The sequence below is a fragment of the Cervus canadensis genome, chromosome 13 (genome assembly GCF_019320065.1).
Source record: "Cervus canadensis isolate Bull #8, Minnesota chromosome 13, ASM1932006v1, whole genome shotgun sequence".
NCBI classification, from domain to species: domain Eukaryota; kingdom Metazoa; phylum Chordata; class Mammalia; order Artiodactyla; family Cervidae; genus Cervus; species Cervus canadensis.
The window spans coordinates 17,189,739-17,209,560 of NC_057398.1; the positions used below are offsets into that span (position 1 = coordinate 17,189,739).

Consider the following 19,822-nt stretch of genomic DNA (forward strand, 5'->3'; position numbering starts at 1 on the left):
ACCTACACCAAGAATAGCTTCGGTGTCGTGCCTGGGAATGGAAAACCTGGAGGAAATGGTTAAGCCTCCAAAGGTTTTGACGTGACCCTCGCTAACTCACATTATTGTCTTAGCTGTGTATTCCCAGGACAGAATGTGGTGGCCAGAAGACTGTGTCTGTGCCTTGGAGAACATTTATTTCTCTTTGGTGTATACTGACTCTCCTGGCTTTCTTCTTTATCCTTCAGGCAAGCAAATCCACTCTGGCTCACCCATGTGGTATCTGTGTCTAGTCTTCTCATAATTCAAAACTTGCCATTGACTAACATGGTGGTTATGTGAAGGCTAAGCTCTGAACCTGGTTTAAGTTCTCTCCCTTAAGGCTCCAAACTTATCCCTTCACACATCCTCTCAGAGCTCTGCCCTTGAACCACAGCAGGCTACTTTCTCCCACACCTTCACTCGGCACTCTCTTCCCCATTCCTGTGGCCCAACTAACCTCTGCCGCCCTTCAGCCCTCAGTTCAAATACTGGCTCTTCCAGGAGGCTCTTTCTGACTCCTCAGCCCCTCTTAGGTGCTTCCATATCACCCTGAAACTTCCCTACCCTATAAGAATCACAGCCTGGGACAGAGATTTACTTGTTGTCTAAAATTTCATTAGGTGGTGGACAACTCAAAGCCACTGCTTCCTCTGGCTTGTTCATTACCAAAACCCTAGTGCTCTGCACAACACCGCATGGTTAATAAATACATTTGATGAATGGGTGAGTGAATTAATAATAACAGCAATCATGTTTTATAGAATGCCTGTTATGTGATAGGCACCATGCAGGTCTGTATGCATGCAGTTGACCCTTGGACAACACTGGTTTGAACTGCCTGGTTCTACTTATAGGCAGATTTTTTTTCAATAAATATATAATAGTACCTGTATTTTCATTTTACAGATCATTAAATGTGGGGAAAAATTTGTATTCAAGTAGAGATCACAGTATGTGGAATCAAAAGAACTAAGGTTTAAATCCTTATTCTATCCAAACTGTTTCAGCTTCCTGCCCTAGGTTGAGGCATCTATCAGTTTCTCTATTTTTGATGGAGAGATAGTAGTACGCAGATTTTCAATGGCACATGGGTTTGGGGCCCCTAACCCCTGCATTGCTCAAAGATCAGCTGTTATCTCTAATCCTAAATACAACAATGCAATGTTGTTGGTCTTGTTATCCTAATTCCATACTGGGAAACCTAAGGATTCTATTGTTCAGTTGCTCAGTCATATCTGACTCTTTGAGACCCCACGGACTGCAGCATACCAGGCTTCCCTGTCCTTCACTGTCTCTCAGAGTTTGCTCAAACTCATGTCCATTGAGTTGGTGGTGCCATCCAACCATCTCATCCTCTGTCACTCTCTTCTCCTCCTGTCCTCAATCTTTTCCAGCATCAGGATCTGGAAATGAGTCAGCTCTTTGCATCAGGGGGCCAAGGATTGGAGCTTCAGCTTCAGCGTCAGTCCTTCCAATGAATATTCAGGGTTGATTTCCTTTAGGATTGACTGGTTTGATTTCCTTGCTGTCCAAGGGGCTCTCAAGAGTCTTCTCCAGCACCACAGTTCAAAAGCACCAACTCTTGGGCACTCAGCCTTCTTTATGGTCCAATTCTCATATCTTTACATGACTACCAGAAAAATCATAGCTTTGACTATACAGACATTTGTCGGCCAATTGATGTCTCTGCTTTCTAGTATGCTGTCTAGGTTTGTCATAGCTTTTCTTTCAAGAAACAAGGGTATTTTAATTTCATGGCTGCAGTCACCATCCATAGTGATTTTGGAGCACAAGAAAATAAAATCTGTCACTGTTTCTCTTTTTTTCCCCATCTATTTGCCATGAAGTGATGGGACTGGATGCCATGATCTTAGTTTTTTGAATGTTGAGTTTTAAGTCCGCTTTTTCACTCCTCTTTCACCTTCATCAGGAGGCTCTTTAGTTCCTCTTCACTTTCTACCACTAGGGTGGTGTCATCTGCGTAGCTAAGGTTGTTGATATTTCTCCCAGCAATCTTGATTCCAGCTTGTGTTTCATCCAGCCTGGCATTTCACATGATGTACTCTGCATATAAGTTAAATAATCAGGGTAACAATAAACAGCCTTGATGTACTCCTTTCTCAATTTTGAACCAGTCTGTTGTTCCATGTCTGGTTCTAGTAGTTGCTTCTTGATCTTGTGATTTCTCAGGAGGCAGGTAAGGTGTTCTGATATTCCCATCTCTCTAAGAATTTTTCACAGTTTGTTGTGATCCACACTGTCAAAGGCTTTAGTGTAGTCAGTGAAGGAGAAGTAGGTGTTTTCTAGAATTCCCTTGCTTTTTCTGTGATCCAGGGGATGTTGGCAATTTGATCTCTGGTTCCTCTGCCTTTTCTAAATCCAACTTGTACATGTGGAAGTTGTCAGTTCATGTACTGTTGAAACCTAACTTGAAGGATTTTGAGCATTACCTCACTAGGAGGTGAAATGAGCACAATTGTGAAGTAGTTTGACATTCTTTGGCATTGCCCTTCTTTGGGATTGGAATGAACACTGACCTTTTCCAGTCCTGTGGCCACTGCTGAGTTTTCCAAACTTGCTGGCATATTGAGTGCAGCACTTTCACAGCATTATCTTTTAGAATTTTAAATAGTTCAGTTCGAATCCCTTTACCTCCACTAGCTTTGTTCTTAGTAATGCTTCCTAAGGCCCACTTGACTTCACACTCCAGGATGTCTGGCTCTAGGTGAGTGACCACACCATCATGCTTATCTGGTTTATTAAGATCTTTTTTGTACAATTCTGTGTATTCTTACCACCTCTTCTTAGTATTTTCTGCTTCTGTTAGCTCCTTACTGTTTCTGTCCTTTATTGTGCTCATCTTTACATGAAATGTTTCCTTGGTATCTCTTATTTTCTTGAGATCTCTAGTCTTTCCCATTCTATTATGTTCATCCATTTCTTTATATTGTTCACTGAGGAAGGCTTTCTTATCTCTCCTTGCTATTCTTTGGAACTCTGTATTCAGATGAGTACATCTTTCTTTTTCTCCGTTGCCTTTTACTTCTCTTTTTTTCTCAGCTATTCATAAGGCCTCCTCAGACAACCTTTTTACGTTGTTGCATTTGTTTTTCTTGAGGATGGTTTTGGTCACCACCTCCTGTACAATGTTATGAACCTCGATTCCTAGTTCATTAGGCACTTTATCATATCTAATCCCTTGAATCTATTTGTCACTTCCATTGCATAATCATAAGGGATTTGGTTTAGGTCATACCTGAATGGCATGGTAGTTTTCCCTACTTTTCTCAAATAAAGTCTGAATTTTGCAAACAGTAGCTCATAATCTGAGCCACAGTCAGCTCCCTATCTTTATTTGGCTGACTGTATAGAGCTTCTCCATCTTTGGCTGCAAAGAATATAACCAATCTGATTTCAGTACTTGCAGAGTCTTTTCTTATGTTGTTGAAGAGGGTGTTTGCTGTGACCAGTGTGTTCTCTTGGCAAAACTCTGTTAGCCTTTGTCCTGCTTCATTTTGTACTCCAAGGCCAAATTTGCCTATTACTCCAAGTATCTCTTGACTTCCTACTTCTGCATTCCAGTCCCCTATGATGAAAAGGACATCTTTTTTTTTGGTGTTAGTTCTAGAAGTTCTTGTAGGTTCATCTTCTCCGGCATTAGTGGTTGGGGCATAGACTTGGATTACTGTGATGTTGAATTGTTTGCCTTGAAAATGAACTGAGATCATTCTGTCGTTTTTCAGATTGCACTCAAGTACTGCATTTTGGACTCTTTTGATGACTGTGAGGACTATTCCATTTCTTCTAAGGGATTCTTGCCCATAGTAATAGATATAATAGTCATCTGAATTGAATTCACCCATTCCTGTCCATTTTAGTTCACTGATTCCTAAAATGTCAAAGTTCACTCTTGTCATGTCTTGTTTGACCGCTTCCAATTTACCTTGATTCATGGACCTTACACTCCAGGTTCCTATGCAATGTTGTTCTTTACAGCATCAGACTTTCCTTTCACCACCAGTCACATCCACAGCTGGCTGTCATTTCTGCTTTGGCTCGGCCTCTTCATTCTTTCTGGAGCTATTTCTCTGCTCTGTTCCAGTAGCACATTGGACCCCTACTGACCTGGGAGGGGAGGTTCATCTTGCAGTGTCATGTCAAGTAACATGGCTGCAGGCATTATACGATGTATAACTGGAATTTGGGCCCAGATCTCTTGCTTTGTGTCAATGTGTTTATTGAGTTGTGTTTACATAAGGCACCCTTTCCCCCTCTCAAACCTTTCCCAGCCCACACTGTACTCCCATCCAAGTCAAGCAATCAGATCTCAGCTCTCAAGGGTGAGGAAAGCAATATTTCCAGTATGCCTGGGAACTGGGCCTGGATTCCATCCTTTATTTCTGGGTCCAAATAGTTTGATGTCACAGCTCTTCCTTTAAATTGCTTTGATGCAAGTAGCTCTGTTTTGTGCTTGGTCTTTCCCTAATACCTCCTGGGACTGTCACAGGGGAGTTATAAACAGGCTCTGGGTGGGGTTGGTGGATGTGAAGACTTGGACTTTTTGTGCTTTTATCAAGGGAGATAGTCCATAGCTTCCATTAGATTCTCAAAGGAGTCTTCTGGACATGTGAGCAAGAAGGCCTCCTCAGTATTTCTCTGCTGTTTTCTTCTTTTTTGAAAGTTGTTCTAGAGTGGCTGGAGCCTACTGTGTTTGTCCAGATTCACAGGAGACCTCCTTGATCTCTGGAAAAACCCATGTTAGAGTTTTTCTAAATCTTACATCTCTCATGTATGAACTGGCTTGGGCCAGAATTGACACCTAAGCTCCTTCCTGTGTTAACATTCTGGTTCTATGATTTCCATGTGTTACTGAATAATTTAAATAGCAGCTTGAGACTATAGATATTTTATGTACATATGTGGTCCAGCACGCAGAAGCAGTTGTTTAGTCTCCAAGTCATGTCTGACTCTCTGCGACCCCATGGACTGCAGTATCCCAGGCTTCCCTGTCCTTCACTATCTCCCAGAGTTTGCTCAAACTCATGTCCATTGAGTTGATGATGCTGTTTAACCATCTTGCCCTCTGCCGCCCCCTTCTTCTCCTGTCTTAACCTTTCCCAGCATCTGGGTCTGTTCCAATGAGTTCGCTCTTTGATTAGGTGGCCAAAGTATTGGAGTTTCAGCTTCAGCATCAGTCCTTCCAGTGAATATTCAGGGTTGATTTCCTTTATGATCGATTGGTTTGATCTCCCTGCTGTCCAATGGGCTCTCAATAATCTTCTCCAGCATCACAGTTTGAAAACATCAGGCCACAGATTTGGAAACAAGGCCCTAAGGCATGAGAATCCCCTTCCTGGATGGACTTAGTTGTTGACTCATGTTGCTCTGCCTTCTTGGTACTCTATTCCTGCAAAGCATTGCAATTTATTTTTGTCCAGAGCTGATGCCTTATGAACTAATAGTTTTTATTGACCACCTAGCAATGGTTTTTTAAAAGGACTTTTATAATTTTTTTCTTTCTTTTTATGGAATAACAATCAGGCTGTTTGATCCTGAAATCTATGATGTTTTTTGCATGTACCATTAATTTGTGAGTTGCTTCTTAGTTCAAATTGCCTTGAATATTGCTACGTTCTTGTGTATGTAGTATTTTTAATGTTGTCATTTACTTTATTGCTACTTTTACAATTACTATCTCCCATTAAAGTTCCTCCCATTTTGTTATTAAATGAAAATGGAAAATAGAAGTGAAGAATAAGCAAATTAGGGCTTGTTTCTCAAACAAGAATGGAGGCATTATTTAAAAATAGATATATAATAATGATTTGCTTACTTTTTAAAGCTTAATTTATTCCCTTCTCATTAGAAAGCTGTCTACGGATCAGATTGTCCTCCGTGTTTCACTGACAGAAGGGGAACGCCCACCTGGCATACTCTTCTGTAGGACTTCCCTGTAGCTCAAATGATAAAGAATCTGCCTGCAATGCAGGAGACCAGGGTTCGATCCCTAGGTCAAGAAAATCCTCTGGAGAAGGGAATGGCAACCCACTCCAGTATTCTGGCTTGGAAAATTCCACAGACAGAGAAGCCTGGCGGGCTACAGTTCGTGGGGTCACAAAGAGTTGGACACGACTGAGCGACTAACACACACGCTGAACTGTTAAGTTTCTTGGGTTTAGGGGAGTTGGGGAGTGTGCTTTTATGTGACAGTGATGGCAGGGATAGTGTTCCCAGACTTTTATCAAATGCCTGTCATGGGGCAGGCAGGCCCTGGCTATTCTTCCTTTCCTTTTTTGGGCTGGGGGTGAACACGAAGGTTTGTGGGGTCTTAGTTCCCCAACCAGGGATTGGCTGCACACCCCCTTTATTAGAAGCATGGTTTCTTAGTGACTAGACTACCTGGGAAGTCCTGGCTATTCTCTTTATATGCAATAACTAGTCCAGTCTATACAACCACCCTATGAGGTAGTTGTTATATTTTTCCATTTTATAAAGATTTTTTTTGATGTGGACCATTTTTAAAGTCTTTACTGAATGCGCTACAGTATTGCTTCTGGTTTATGTTTTGGGTTTTTGGCCAGAAGACATGCAGGATTTTAGTTTCCTAACCAGGGATCGAATTCACACCCCCTGCATTGGAAGATGAAGTCTTAACCACTGGACCACTGGGGAAGTTCTTACTGTTCCATTTTAAAGATGAACAAAGTGTTAGGTTGAGTGGCTTGCTCAAGGACCCACAGGTCATGAATGGTGGTGCACATATTTGAACTCAGTTGGGTCTGACTCCAGCACCTGCATTTATAGCCTCTCTTCTTTGTGTTGCTTCATAAACTTGAGGTGTTCTAGAGTCATCTACACCTGTGACTCATCCCAATATTTTGTGTTTAAGGAACTGACATCTTGGTATTTGGTTTGGGAGTTTTCCTAGCTTATCAGCAAAGGAACTTGGTATACCAGTAAAGACATGTTTTTAATATTGTAGAAAATTTAGGTTAAAGATCATGTGTTAGGGTAATCAAGAGATGCTCAGAATCGTAACACAGAAGCACCAGAAAGAAGTTCAGAATAGTGTCTGCTTTTGTTTATATATGTTCCCTAGTGCCATTACCCTGGAAATACTATGGACCTAAGGTCTAGATGAGAATGGAGCCAAACAAACCCTTATCGATCCCTGCGGAAACTCCTTACAAACCACCCTTTGCCTGAACACACCTGCTGGTAACACCATAAAAGCATGTGGGTAAGGAAGACTGCTGGAGAAGGCAATGGCACCCCAGTACTCTTGCCTGGAACATCCCATGGACGGAGGAGCCTGATAGGCTGCAGTCCATGGGGTCGCTAAGAGTCAGACACGACTGAGCAATTTCACTTTCCCTTTTCACTTTCATGCATTGGAGAAGGAAATGGCAACCCACTCCAGTGTTCTTGCCTGGAGAATCCCAGGGACGGGGGAGCCTGATGGGCTGCCGTCTATGGGGTCGCACAGAGTCAGATACGACTGAAGCGACTTAGAAGCAGCAAGGAAGACTGTGGCTGACATTCACTCTTCCCAGCTCCAACAGTGATGGAAACTATGGGAAAAACATTGCAACCAGAAAACACACAAAATTTGCATTGGACAAGAATTTAGAGATTTCCGATCCAGCCTCCAAGGACCTAGGCCGTTTTCTCACAGTCAAAACTATCCAAAAATGTGGTGCAATAATTCTCACTTAACAAAATTATGTTTCTTAGGGCTTCAGAATTTATTTTTGATGGAACTGCAAAAATGGGGGGCTTACCCTAGAATTCTGGGTTTTATTTAATTGATAAGAGAATTATTCAGATTAAAATAATAAGCCCAATACTAGGAGTAGGAGATGATGATGGTTCTTTGGGGAGAATGAGACAAAACAGGTGTTCTCAGCATGGAAACTCAAAGGGATCACTGAACCCAGGGATTGATTCTTTTTATTAAAGGAGCCATGGTGGTTAGATGAGGAATGATATGAGTGGAAGGGAAGAATGGACAGCATTTCCTGAAAATCTTGGGGAGTCTGCTCCCTCCTGATCTTGGCAGCCCTTTTGGGAAGGAGGTTGTTTAGTTTTATTCATGAAGCCCTGTGTTCCATAAAGAGATTCTCTGCCTTTTTTAAGCTGTATGTATATATGTGTGTGTGTGTGTGTGTGTGTATAATTTTATTTGGCTGTGTTGGGTCTTCATTGCTGCACAGGCTTTTCTCTAGTTGTGGTGAGTAGGACTACTCTCTTCAGTTGCGCCTCATGGGCTTCTCATTGCAGTGGCTTCTCTTCTGATCTTCTGATCTGTAGTCGCACGTGTTATTCATTGCGCCACCAGCCCTGTGCAGTGGCTTCTCTTGTGGCGCATAGGCTCTAGAGTGTTCAGGCTTCTGTAGTCACGACATGTGGGCTCAGTAGTTGTGGTATCCAGGTTCTAGAACACAGTAGTTGTGGTGCATGGGCTTCATTACCCCCATGGGCATCTAGGATCTTCCTGGACCAGGGATCAAACCTGTGTCTCCTGCACTGGCAGGTAAATTCTTTACCACTGAGCCACCAGAGAAGCCCTCTGCCTGTTTTTAAATTCTTCCCCCAGAGATGGTATTTTTCTGATCAGAAAAATCTGCCCAGGTTTTTCAGCTTCAGGGAACTAGTTTGTCTGGTTATTTGTTTTTTATTTCTTCTAAGATGAACATTTATAAAAGAAGAACATTTTCTAGGACAGGATGTCCTTGGAACTTTGGGAAACCCTGGAATTCCTCATAACCAGATGGGCTGAGCAGACATCCACGTCTTGAAGCTGTTGCCACTCCCATCCCCCCTGCCCCACCGAGCATCCCCGAGAGCAAAGTTTCACTCCCATGATCTCCTTTTTGAGTGGGAGCAAAGAAACACATGGTTTCCCTGGTGGCTTTGATGGTAAAGCGTCTGCCTGCAATGCAGGAGACCCTGGTTTGATTCCTGAGTCAGGAAGATCCCCTGGAGAAGGAACTGGCAAGGAAATTTTCCAGTACTCTTGCCTGGAAAATCCCATGGACAGAGGATCCCGGTAGGTTACAGTCCTTGGTGTTGCAAAGAGTCGGAGATGACTGAGCAACTTCACTTTCAAAGAAACATATTGAATGAGTGAAGGAAATCAGGCTGATGAATTCTTTACAAGGTTTTATTTATTTTCTTGGACCACACCCCCCCAAAGAAACATTAAAGTTGTTTGTCTTTCTTTAATTTTTAATGGTTTTCCTTTTGGATCCAAACGAGCATCTATGTTACAGGATATCCACCTGGTCAACATGCAGTGCTGAACTCTGGCTTTGGGTGAGATGCACCGATACTGTGGGCGGGCCAGCACTGGCTGCCAGTCACACATGGTCACTGAAGGGGCGTCAGGCTGGCACGCCGCACTGCAGTGGATGCTGCCTGTAAGGAAGCGTCTGGAGTGCCTTGACTCGCACATGTTTTATAACACAGGTGGCAGCGTTTTAACAGCCTAAGGCAGAGCACCCAGTTTCCCTCTCGATCCCATCTGATGTGCACATCCTCTAAGAGCAAACCAAAGGGGGGAATGTCCTGAGCTTGGATCCCAAAGGACAGAGGGTATGACCTGGACACCCTGTTGTCCACTTCTTGTAACACTATCCTCTGAGGCTACTAGTAGAGTGCCGTGTGGAGTATGACATTTAATCATGATAAAGCTCCTCTCCTGTGCCACTCACCGCCCCTCCTCCCTTTCCCCTCCCCTCCTCCATCTCCCCTCCCATGACACTTGTGCCACTAGGAAGAACAAAATCTGTCCACTGTTGGCACTACTTTATCGAAGAGCAGCTAAAGTCACTGAGATTGTCTTCAGGCTGCTTGAAAGCAAGAACCTCCTTTCTCTCCATCTCCCAAGTCCAGGAAAATTTTTTCAGGGCTCTATGAATCCCCTGAGGCCTTTAAATCCACTACCTAGAGTGGAAAGAAGCCATCTCTAGTACCATGTTAACGAGTTGATCCGTGATCTGGCATAAATGAGGATCCCAGGTCACATGCCTTCCTCTTTCTGGAACCAGTTGGTATTTCCCACCTTAACCTTGTTTTTGTTGTAGAGCTTGTTTTCCTCACCTCTACCCCACTACTCCTAGCTATGAGATGCTCTGCACACTAATTGCTTTAGGTTTTTCTCCTCCATTTGTTTTTATGTGTGAGTTCCAAATCATGTACTCAGTTTGAGTCGAGCTGGCTGGATAGCTCTCTAATGCCACCAAGAGGGAGGTTCCTTTGCAATCAACAGCACTTAGGGTGGCTTTGTATAAATTTTGGCTTGGTGACAAAACCCCAGGATAGAAAAACACTGATTGATGTTTGGCCTGCAGGCTAAGCACATATCTCCATTGGTAGCCATTAAAATACAATACCTATGTTGTTACTAAATCTGTTGGGATCTGCTTAACGCTATATAGCTCCATATCAAATGTAACTAAGACCAGACTACAGTAGACTTTAATTGGCAGTTAGATTACATTATTTAGCCCTCATTTCCTGTTACCTTTATTTTTAAAAGTTGATTAATGGCACTTTGAAGTTTTGGAGTGTGTTTTTTCCTGCTCATCTCTTATCAAAGTATCTAATAGACTTGCTTTGAGTGGCGGTTCTCGGTGTGATGCAGGCCATCGCTAGAAGAAATTAGAGTATTGGAAAGAAAACTTGAGTCACCAGAAGTCAAAGCTGAATTTGGTAGCTTTGACTTAGTTAGTCCCCTTGCAGGTTGGGGGTCCTCCTCTGAGTGAACCAAGAAGGACGTGGTACTGCCTGGTATACATTCTAGAACCTGGTCCAGAACACAGAGAATAATCCATTCTTATCTCTGACAAACTGGCAGAACACACACACACACAGAAAGCTCCATCCAGATTTCCAGTGCTGAGTAGGAGAAGGTGTCTCAGGAGGATCCTACGTGTTAGTTTGTGAGCATCTGACCTGAGACTGGCTCAGTGTCCACAAAGATGGCACTGGGAAGCTCTGAGCAAGAATACTCAGCTGCCTTCCTGGATTAAAAACAAGGAAGTCTGGATTTCTGATGTTAGAAAGCTAAGAAAAGGAGGAAGGGGAAGATGGCAAAAATAGAGGGTGAAATTAAAGCAAATCCTGGATTGAGGTTTCACTAAACATGAAGTTTCCTAAAAAAAAAAAATGCTTAGAGCAATGCCAAGACTAAATGGAATATAGGGAGTGGAGACTTTTCTAAACTGATTTGTAGAGAATAAGTGCTTTATTAAAATGCTGAGTTATTAACTTCCAAACATTTGACACATCCATGAACTAGCCAAGCATTAGTACTTTAATTTTCCCAATAAGGGAAAACTTATGCTGAAGGCATAAGTTACTACAGAAGGCTGGGGTAGCATTTTTTATTTTTGACTCCCAATAATTTTCATTTCCTAAATTACTTGCCCTTAAAAGGGTTTTTTTTTAATCTTTTCATAAAGACATAAACTTTCTATTTATTAGTTAAAGATGTCCTATAGAAATCCTACATCCATTTTATTATTTCCTGGGCTTTCCCTATGTTTTCATAGTTTCTCAGTATTCTAGATAACATATTAAGTTCCTAAAAGGAAAAGAAACCAGAGACAAAAGTGACTTACAAGGAAAAAGAAGATAAACAGGAAACCAGAGGGAGAAGCTAGATTTGGTACTGTGTAACCTCAGATTTTTTACTTAAGTATCACATCATTAAACTGGACGGGAATTAATTCCTAAAGAGAAGCTAATTCAGAAAAACTGCAGAGCACATATTTATCCCTCTCTGCTGTTCTACAGTAGGTCTTTTACCAAAAACTGCAACTAGCCAAACCAAAACAAAATCAAACAAAATTAAAATAAACACAAATCCCCTTTTCTCTTTTTACCTGATCTACTCAACTCTTTCAAACCCCCAGAAAAAAGAATTCCAACTCAGCAATTTACATAATAGCACAGCTTATTATAAAATCTCTTCTTGCATTTAGAAGGTCAAGATACTAGCCATGTTTCTGGCATGGGGTGGGAAGGGAGTAGAAGGAAACAAGACTATAAAAATAGAAAGGCAGTTTGGGGACACCCCAGCAACGTGATCAGACTTTAATCTGAGTTCCATTCCTGCTTCTTAGGTGGTGTGAATTTTAAGGGCAGCGTTCCAGGCCCTTGGATAGGATGGGAGGATCTATGAATCTGTTCTCTTTGGCTTGGAGTGATCTCTCTAAGATGCATAAGCTTCAGAGGCTCAAAGCAGAACAGACTTAAGAAAAAGAGGCCATCAGACACCGAAGATGGTTCTGTCTTTTCCTAGTCTTTTGTCCCTCTGCCCCACAAGTGGTATGTCTGTGTTCTCTGATCGGGTGAATTGCAGCACATGACAGCTGACAATCAGCGCGGCAGGCTGGAGGTGAGCCTGCTCCTGGACTCAGCAGAGAACCATTGGCTGGTGCTCTGTTGGGTTATTAAACCTGGCTACGATGTCCTGGGTGGTTCAGAGAGGAAAAAACAAGAATCAACATGTCCACACAGGGGACAGGGGCAGTGTTTATTGATGTGGGATCTCCTTTGATTGCCTCATGGAAAGGTTGGGTCATAACTCCTGAGTTAATTTCATTTGGTTTTGTTAAAATAAGAGTCTCTAGTGTGGATATATAGTTATCCAATCTGGACCTGACCCCTTCTGGGTGTCTGGAGTTAAACCCTCATGCCCTGACTGTCCACTTGCAGGGGGTCCATGTTGTCCTCCTTTCTGACAGCATAAAGTCCCCTCCTGAAACTCCAGAACAGTGCTCAGTGTTCTGGAATTCAGGAGGGAAAGATGACAGGATAGGTGAGAAGCAAGTGAAGAACAATCTACCCCAAGGCATGGACATGTCTCTCCTCACCCTGATTTTTTGCATTCACTGACATTGGGCCTTTGAGGATCACAAAACATTAACAGACATGAAACTGGTAAGAATAGCAGTGAAAGTTCCTTAATCTTCAGGTCTCATAAAATCCCTGCAAAATAGGTGACTTTCTGCTCCCCTCCTGAGATACACATGCCTTTGTCCAATACAACCTCATAAGATGCTGCTGCTGCCAAGTCGCTTCAGTCATGTCCGACTCTGTGCGACCCCATAGATGGCAGCCCACCAGGCTCTGCCGTCCCTGGGATTCTCCAGGCAAGAACACTGGAGTGGGTTGCCATTTCCTCCTCCAATGCATGAAAGTGAGAAGGGAAAGTGAAGTCGCTCAGTCGTGTCCGACTCTTAGCGACCCCATGGACTGCAGCCTATCAGGCTCCTCCGTCCATGGGATTCTCTAGGCAAGAGTACTGGAGTGGGTTGCCATTGCCTTCTCCACTCATGAGGTAAGAAATTAAAAAATTTTTCAATTTATCCCTGGCATGATCCACTAAAGAAATATTCTGTCCAAAAATGAGACATCCAGAGCAGGCTTTAGAAATAAGGATGTAGTAAAAAAAAAAAAAACGCAAATTTTCTTAAAACATCAGAATTATTCTATTTTGTTCATTATTCCAGAAGAGACCTCATTTCCCTGCAGTGGGCATTCGTCGAGTATGTGGACATCTCATACACACCAGCAGTTCTACAGCTCATACTGTTTTAGATCATCTCAGGAATAATCACCAGGTGAGTCCCTGACTGTATTTCATGCGACTCAAGCATGCTTGAAAAGGCAGAGAGCCCAGCAGAAGCAGCTAGGTCAGCAGATAAGCTTGGACTGGGTGGACTTAACATGATCCCCTGGAGAAGGGAATGGCTACCCACTCCAGTTTTCCTGCCTAGAGAATTCCATGGACAGAGGAGCCTGGTAGGCTACAGTTCATGGGGTCACAAAGAGTCTGACATGACTGAGCCAAGTAAGCACACACACAAAACCTTCTTGGGAGCTGTGTCACTGCTAATATGTGGCAAGATGGGGGCTCTGCTGGGAGGACACTCAGGCTCATCATAAAGCCCATGTGAAAGAGGATGGGTATAAAGGATGCGTGCTGACCAGGTGGTGGAACATGGGGTCTTCTCCTTGTGATCCCTGTCAAGGGAAGGCAAAACTAGAAGATCTAGAGTTCAGCTTCATAGAACTAGTAGTATTAGGGATCTCAGAACCTCAGGAACACTGAAGGGGAGAAGCAAAACCCAGAATAGAAACAGATTCCTCAGCTAGAGGAGGACACAGCCCCACATTGGGCAGCAGTGTTCATGGTTCACATTGAGTGTGGGGGACCCTCAAGGGTACCGTCCCTTCACAATGTAGGGGATTCTATCCTGACTCCAGCCCACAGGGCACCTTGGCCTAGAGCTCTACCCCCTTGTCTGAAGGTCTGCTGGCACTTGGCCCCCTCGGTGACTGAGATTGGCAGAGGGACAGTACATATATAAAGAGAGAATTCTCCACCAGAAGTCTGTCTGGAAACTTAAGTGAAGAGAGGAGTATCTATACACAAAGCTAGTTAGAATCTCTCTCTGCCTTGGTTTCTTTTCCTTCTCTTTCCTTTTTTTCCTCCTTCCTTTCCCCATCACCTCCCTTCTTATTTTGAGGGGATCCTGAAGACTCTTATTAGCAAAGGAAACTGGACATGTAGCTAAAGACTCTTCTGAGGGGACCTACAGTGCTAAATAAGCTTGATCATGCTGTGTACCTCAAGCAAGGTGGAGGTCCACTTGGAATTTTTCAAGATGCTGCCATACTTTTTAATGCAAAGAGAAGCGCAGAGGTTTTGCGATTCAAAAGGGGCCTCTTCTCAAGGGAAAGAGGCAGAATCTGATACCCAGGAATGAATCTCCTGGTTGGCTGTGACAGGCAAGGTTTGGGTTCATATTTATTCAGAGGTGGAAGGAAACCATTATAAGATTATGCTAATGTGTTCCGTGACTTAAGAGAAAATTGTCTTTTATTTTCTGGTCTTAACAGAAGGGCAAATGCAGGCTAAAGGAGAAGGAACCTGATTTCTCGGTCAGGGGAAGTGGAATAAAAGAGATGCCTTGGTAAGTTCATGTGTACTAAAAAAAAGCCCAGGGGGCTGGTCAGGGACCTGCATCCACAGTGCGCGATGCCCCCCTCTCTGGGGCCAGGTGCTCATGTGGATGTGAGTTGGAATTCAGGTGTCCAGGAAGGCTTCCTGGCACAGCACACAGTGTCTGTAATGTCGTATGCAGGCAAATCCCACTTCTGGTAATTTTGCCAGCCTCCATGTCTCCTGTTGCCATGGCGTAGGGGTCATTTCAACGCCCTTTCTCAAAACACAGTGTGACGAGCTCGCTGGAAAAGCTGCATTGCCAAGGTGGAAGCAAGCAGTTTTGTGCAAAGCAGCCCATAATAGCAGCACTTGGGCAGGAAATGACACTGCGCGGAGGAAACCTTTAAGATAGCACAAGGCCCCGCATCTTGAGTCTCAGGTTACAACCCAGCCTGTTAGGGTCTGGGTGCTACACGGTCCCAATCCCAATGACCCCCGGGGCACACACGTGTGCTGAGCCGGACAGGAAAGGGAAAACAGTGCTTCAGAGCGGGTGGCCTATGTGTCTGCCTCACTGGTCTCCTGGCGGGGGGACTACTTTGGTTGGGGGCTGACTGCGGCCAGGAAGCGCCATCCCTGTCTAGGGCAGAAGGCAGGGCCATCAGAAATGATTTTGCAGCCACAGCGTTGAATCTGGCTTTTCAGAGCTGATACGATGATACCTTATTTTTTAACAACAAAACAAAGCCAAAAAACAAAACAAACCACCCCAATTTCCTAAGAAAAATAACAGCCACCGACAGCTCCTACCTAAAAGGTGACTGCCAGGGCTGGAGGAGGATAAAGAGTATCCACTGTAATCTCAGCCGGGGAGCCTCTGAGTCTCCCCGGGGAAGAGCCCCGGGAGGCAGGCTCCATCGGCTCCTGGCTGGGGGAGGAGGGCCCTGCCTGGTACCCCGCCTCCAGGAAATCCTTCCACCTAGTAGTGATGCTGCTGGGGAACTGGAGAGGGGTGTAAAGGGATGGTCCCCAAATGGGTAATCGATACAGTGAAAGGAGCACTGATTGGCCAAGAAAGGGCGCTCTTTCTCAATGCTTCTGAGTTTGAGGGGTTAGGAACAAGGTCCTGAGGTTGTCTTCTGCTCAGCTCCTACTCCGGGGAGGGGTCACGCCCAGGAGGGTATTCAGGACCCCGGGGCTCCAGGCCTATCACTTTGTATTCTGAGGCCCCACCGGAGCCTGCTTGGCTAGAAGCAGCAGCCCAGGTCTAAGCTGAGGTATATTTACTCATCACCTTCAAGTATCCTGACAGACTGATCCTCAACCACACACCAGCTGCAGAAGCTGCCCGTCCGAGGGTCCCTCCCTCACAGGAACAGCTCAGTAAACTCAGATTCTCTCATCGAAGTGTCTCTGGTTTTGGCCTTTCTCATCTCTACGGAAGTCCCTAGCAGGTGACGTGTAGCCCACCTTGTATAGGTGTGTGTGGCCCTCTAGGGGGGTGGCCAGGTCCCTGGCACTGGGGCTCACTGGCCTTGGCACAGCACAGGCCTGGCTCAAAGTCTGGGCTGACACTCAGCCAGTATGTGTGAGACAGTGCCGCCCCGCTCCACATACCGAATTACCTCCATACTGGTTGGAAAACTGACTCTTGCTGAGTCCCTGAAGTGCCTCCGCCACACTTACCCCCTCTCAGGGCTCCCCTGTGCCCAGCATCTCCCAGACTGAGGCCTGTTGTGGCATGGGGCGCCAGCGCTAAGGCTGACCTCTGTTCTCATCATCTGGTGTCCTGGCCACACCGACTGTTCCATACTCTGAGAATATCACCCTCACCAGAGCGCCTCAGGCACCTCCCTGGACTAGGGGGAACCTCTTAGCCTATCCTAATGAACACAGCACCTCCTGAGCGGGTGACAGGCTCAGACAGGACTGTAGCGACCAGCGCCCCTGCCTCGACAGTGAGGGCTGCCGGACTATGGCTTGGCTCATTCAGACCAGCCCTTGCTGCTGCCATCACGGCATCACGGCACCCCGACCCCTTCCCCTTCACCGCTCTCCTCCCTCTGTGCCTCCCACCCTTGACATCCGATGCTCCTGAACTTAGCCTGTGCTTCTTGCGGGGAAGCAAGCCACAGGGAAACGCATGAGATGCTGTCGCGGCGGCCCTGGTGGCCGTGGTGCTGGCTGAGGAGGAAGAGCTGGTGAGGGAGGCGATTCCTCTCCCGGGGTCTCCACGACTCCCCCGGTGAAGAGCCAGAACGTCTCCCGGGCTTCTCAGGGCAATGCGCACAGACACAGGCTGGCTCGATTTCCCCCCAACGGCTGTAGAAAACTGGGATGGGGGCAAGGGGAGGCAAAGCCATCCGCGTGTCCCTTCTCCCCTGGGAGTAACCCTCCGTGGTTCTTGTGTTTTTCTTTCCCCAGCAAAGAGGCAGAACTATGGCAGTGCCCATCTTGCAAAGGGAAATACAGCGATTTGGTGGGTTTGAGTGGTTTGCCTTCTGTCCTTCCCTTCCTCTCCTCTGATAACTGCGCGGTGTCCTTCCAGCTCCTTCCTCCCTCTTCCTCCCCCCCGGGCCGCACTGGCTTCCCAATTCGGGTCTTGGTTTTTCTCCGTGTGAGAGAAGAGCATGCATCGGAGGGGGGAGCAGCCTCTAGCACTTGTCGTCTTCTTCCGTGTCACTGAGGAGGTCGCTGACAGCTCCGCACGTCATGCCCGGTCCAGGCCCCCCGCGCCTCCGCCGCCGATAGTGCCCGTTGGGCATCTGCCAGCTGTGCCGCAGGGGCGGGGCCGAGCCGATGGTGTTGGACCGGCCCAGGCTGGTGGCCACGGCCGCCTCAAAGGTGAGCGTCTCCTCCTCGCCGCAGTCCGAGGCATGGGAGTCTTCGTGCAGGGCCAGGTAGGGCTCGGAGATGTAGCGCTGTGGGGAAGGGTGGCCCTGCCGGGGGTTGGAAGACTCGGGCAGGCTGGCGTCGTTGCTCTCCAGAGCTTGGGAGGTCAGTGGGGAGCCACCCTCGCTCCCATCAGCTGGTGGGGAGATGCTCCCGGCGTGTCTCAGCAGAGAGCTGTAGGAAAGGAGGGGCCGAGGCTTGGGAGGGACTGGTGGGAGCTGCCGCCGACTTCGTCGTGGGGTGCTGGAGTCGGAGATGGAGGGGATGGAGCTCTCACTCAGGGATCCCGTGCCCTGTGTGGCGGGAGAAACACGGCACGTTAGCCTGGGTTTGGCATCCTCCCTACTTGGGACCCGGTTAAGCTCTCTAACCCCTCCTACTGAGAGCCACTGGAATCCCCCCTGTTATTGGGTTGGCCAAGAAGGTCGTCCACGGTTTTCATGAGGATGTAACAGAACACCCAAACGAACTTTTTGGCCAATGCAATACCAATCACAGCCACTCAGGGATGCAGAGATGAAAGGAGACTGAGGAGCCAGTACTACTGGGCGCATCAACTTTCAGTATGCTTACGCATCTCTGTGCTTCCCTGACGGCTCAGCGGGTAAAGAATCCGCCTGCAATGAAGGAGACACAGATTCGATCCCTGGGTTGGGAAGATCCCCTGGAGGATGAAATGGCAACCCACTCCAGTATTCTTGCCTGGGACATCCCATGGACAGAGGAGCCTGGCGGGCTACAGTCCCTGGGGTCACAAAGAGTCAGAAACAACTGAGCGATCAGCACACATGCATCTCTGGCATCAGAAGGTCTGGCTGGGGCCCGAGATCCTTCATCTCTACCAAGAACAAGCTCTCAGATGTGGGTTCCATGGAATAAACACAGTGAGTAGCAAAGATTCAGAAAGCTCTATCACATGGCACGCTAAAAGAAAGCCTTGAAGTTTTAGGAAAGACAACTCCATGGAAGGGGAATGAATGCCCCAGAGTTGCTCTTTCTGGGGTAAGTTCTTAGGAATTGGATCTCAGGACATGGCGAATACCTTCCCTCATCTTCTCCTTCTGCATCTGTGTTTTCATTGGTGTGCTGATGTTAGCTCAGCTTGTATACCCAGCTACTCCATCTGCTGGTTCAGGCCTGACTTGACCTGCTCACCTAGTCCCCAAGGTCCCTGAGCCGGTAAATGGACCTCCAGGGAGGCATTTCTCAAGGTGTGTGTGACCTAGGAACCACCTGCTTGATATCTTCTTGGAGATTCTTGGGTCCTTCCAAGTGCAGATTTCTGGGTTCTCCTTTCCAATGGGTGTCACTGCTGAAGCAGAAGGTCTCAGGAATGTGCAGTTATAACAAGCCCAGGTGATTCCATTCTGCACTGAACCTCACCACCACTGCTCTAGAAGTACCCTTCTCAACAGCCTCTAAAAGCTGTGTATGGAAGCCCTTCCTCTTCCCCATTGCCACTGAGTGGGTCTGCCATCTGGCCTCTGACAGCCTTGGAGTGAAGTAAGGCAGGGAGCCAGGGACGGTGGTGAGGAGGAAAACAGGGCCAGGGAATGTTTTCACACAGCTCTGGTAGCTATTTCTTAGACTGGGCTTTGTTTCAGCAACAGGGCAGGAGGAGAGATGGTCTTCCTCTTGGGATGGCTGGAAGCTAGATAAATGAAATTGAATTGATCTTTTGTATCCTGTGTTGAGAAAGGAATCACCATTCCAACCAATATTAAGGATCATACAATTAGTCAAAAAAAGTTTTTGCCTTAAAAAACCTTCCTTTCCTCTGAAATCTGGCTGAGATATTTATGAACTTATTTGTTGTGACTCTGTAACTCTGAATTCTGAGTACCCAGTCGGACTGACTGCTAGACACCACTGTCTTTCTTGGGGTACTCTCTGATTTTCTGTAATTTATCTCATTTCTGAATCCATAAGTATTAAGGAGCTAACCTCTGC

At 46.0% G+C, this 19,822-nt stretch overlaps 1 protein-coding gene across 3 annotated transcripts in view; it reads right to left on the reverse strand.

Annotated features, from left to right (window-relative positions):
* Positions 1-13,278: 13,278 nt before the first annotated feature.
* Positions 13,279-19,822, reverse strand: part of CACNA1E (calcium voltage-gated channel subunit alpha1 E) — a 406,234-nt gene continuing 399,690 nt past the window's right edge. For all 3 annotated transcript variants that reach the window (XM_043485827.1, XM_043485828.1, XM_043485826.1), the window contains one exon: positions 13,279-18,165. In XM_043485827.1, coding sequence (XP_043341762.1) covers positions 17,635-18,165 — 531 coding nt within the window. In that variant the 3' untranslated portion in view covers positions 13,279-17,634. The remainder of the gene's footprint in view (positions 18,166-19,822) is intronic.